This window comes from Lycium barbarum, chromosome 6 (genome assembly GCF_019175385.1).
Source record: "Lycium barbarum isolate Lr01 chromosome 6, ASM1917538v2, whole genome shotgun sequence".
Lineage (NCBI taxonomy): Eukaryota > Viridiplantae > Streptophyta > Magnoliopsida > Solanales > Solanaceae > Lycium > Lycium barbarum.
This window is the reverse complement of record NC_083342.1, coordinates 109,533,864-109,536,786: the sequence shown is the minus strand read 5'-3', so window position 1 is coordinate 109,536,786 and position 2,923 is coordinate 109,533,864. Positions and strand designations below refer to the sequence as shown.

Below are 2,923 nucleotides of genomic sequence, written 5' to 3'. Positions count from 1 at the left end.
TCAAATTGATGCAATAGTTAATAGTATTCTGCCATTACGTAGATAATGAGCTTCATAAGGTTATGTCATTTTAATTCGGCTAAGGGTCCCATATGGTTTGTCCAATGTAGGGCCACACACCAAACCAATCAACGTTTAGCTTTTGGTTAAAAACTTTAATTATTGGAACAAGGTTGTTGTAATTATAAGGCACATAAGCTTATACGGTCCCTCCATAATCATAAGTTGCTTTCTTGAAAGGCTAATTCCCGGGCATTTCGCCTCAAATTAAGACCCCATTGTTCCTCATTAGAAATTAAACAACACACCAGTCTTTTATATAAATAGACATGACTCGTACGACGTAGCCATAATTGAAGCTTTAATGCTGACCGACATACGCACACATGTTTACTCAGTGGTCGAATTTGAAACGAGTCGTGTCAATTGTCAAGTGACTGTCCAGTGTCACCGTATACAAATGCATCAGCTAGCCTTAGCGGACCAGTAAAGTAAAGGAGTTTATTATGCTCTTCTTCTTCTTTCTGACTCCAACAGATAGTATATCATTTTGTACAAATTACATTCAATTCTTGAGTATTTTTTTACAAAAAGATGAACCGAGAAATGAGTGGTGAGGATGAGAAGCCGCAGCAGCAAGAACAAATGAGTCGTGTGAATGGGGTTCAACATCAGCATGAGGATAAAATAGATTATGTGTTTAAGGTGGTGGTGATTGGGGACTCTGCGGTTGGGAAAACACAAGTGCTTTCCAGGTTTGCTAAGAATGAGTTCTGTTTTGACTCAAAATCAACCATTGGTGTTGAGTTTCAAACTAGGACTGTTTCTATTCAGTCTAAAGTGATCAAGGCCCAGATCTGGGACACTGCTGGCCAAGAAAGGTTTGCCTCTGTTTATTTTTTTTTCTTTTCTCTCTGCTTCTCATTTGTGTTAATTGATTCATTCTTGTTCACATAAATGCCTGTTTAGTTTCCCTTCCACTTAGTTGTTGGTGTGCGAACGAAGTTAGCATAAGAAACTGATATAAGGGTAATTGATATTGTTCATGGCACGGGGCCTTTTGAAAATAAGACATGTGAGTTTGGCCTAAATAGACAATATCACACCATTAGACGAATATTTTTAAACTGTTTTAGCTCAACATTAGTTTCATGGCGACTCCCAGGGGTGGAGCTAGTAAGGGCCGAGGGGTTCATACCACCCTTTGGCGAAAATTATATAGTATATACAAGGCGGAGCTAGTAAGGGCCGAGGGGTTCATCTGAACCCCCTTTGGCGAAAATTATGTAGTATATACAAGGTTAAGATTATATTTTATGTATATATAATAAATGTTGAACCTCGTTGGCTTCTTCATGTGTTTATTTCTTTATATTTTTGACCTCTCAGTAAAAATCCTGGCTCCGCCACTAGCGACTACTATAAGCACTGTGTGTTCATTTTGCTCATAATTTTTTCAACACATTATGATTTAGCTATACAGTATTGGAGCAATTACTAGTTAAGTCAATGAAGTTGCCTAATTGGGATAATTTTGAGATATTATAGTCATGTTTAGTCAAGCTAAGCACAGTAGCCCAGCAACATGGTTGTAGAATTAGTAAATTGATTGTACCTGCTACTTTTCAGTACAGTCCCACTTAATGAGGGCCCAAATCATATTTGATTCTGTTGCTGTTAAAGATATGGTGATATCTTGTGTTCATACTATGACAACGTTATTTCAGCTACCACATGCCAATTATTTCACCCTCTAACAACTTACATTAATGAAGCCGGGGATAGTACAGGTTGCTTTCTTGGTGTGGCTGTATCAACAAATTCTAGTTTCTTACTTAAAATATTACTCTAAACTATATTTGATGAGTCCATGTGGATCAATATTAAGTTGAATGTCAACATAATAATCTAGATGAATACTTTTAACATCGAAAATTCTTCCGAATAACATTACCATATCATGATTATCAAATTTTCGCTGCATAACCTTACTAGTTACAGTATGATAATTAGAAAGGTGAGGGTGCAAAAGCAAAGGAAACAGAGTGCAAGATATTTAGCACCATATTTGTTGTCACAATAAATGTGAACTTAGCACTAAACAATAAAATAATGAAAACAAATTCAACTGTATATATCACTCGAGCTAAAGTCAGTACGTCTCTATAATGTACACTGGACCCTGTATTGGACAGGTATAGAGCAGTAACTAGTGCATACTACAGAGGAGCACTTGGAGCCATGTTAGTATACGACATAACGAAAAGACAGACATTCGATCATGTAGCTAGATGGGTTGAGGAACTCAGGGCTCACGCCGATAATTCCATTGTGATCATGTTGATTGGTAACAAAGCCGATCTAGTTGACTCGAGGGCTGTTCCAACTGAAGACGCTGTCGAATTTGCAGAGAGGCAAGGGCTATTTTTCTCTGAGACATCAGCTTTTAGCGGCCACAATGTGGAGTCAGCATTTTTGAAGCTATTGGAAGAAATATTCAACATGGTATCAAGGAAGACTTTGTTGGTGGGTTCTGATGCAAATGGAAATCACATCAAACAAACCAATAATGGGTTGCTTAAAGGATTGAAAATTGACGTTATTTCTGGTCCTGATTTTGAAGTTAGTGAGATGAAGAAATTATCTTCTTGCTCTTGCTAATGTTACTAGCTTTTTGGTGGGGTGTTAAAGTATATTTAAACAAATGGAAACTACGGAAGAGATAAATATGACGAGTGTGTCAAAATGGGCTTGTATGTCAGAAGCTTTTCAAGAAGATTATTGCTCCCTCGTGGCTTTATAATATAGCTATTGATTAGATTATTTGAGGATGTGGAGTGGTTTGAGATAAATATTTTTGTATGCCATTGATTTTGTAATGAACTTAATTTGCGTATTAATCTGTACATGATTTTCCAGAGTA

General features: G+C 36.9%; 1 protein-coding gene across 1 annotated transcript; it reads left to right on the top strand.

Moving 5' to 3' along the window:
* Nucleotides 1-262: 262 nt before the first annotated feature.
* Nucleotides 263-2,923, top strand: LOC132645403 (ras-related protein RABA3). Its single transcript, XM_060362368.1, has 2 exons — nt 263-881; nt 2,196-2,923. Exons 1-2 carry the CDS (start codon nt 595-597, stop codon nt 2,659-2,661), a joined length of 753 nt encoding a protein of 250 aa, XP_060218351.1. The 5' UTR covers nt 263-594; the 3' UTR covers nt 2,662-2,923.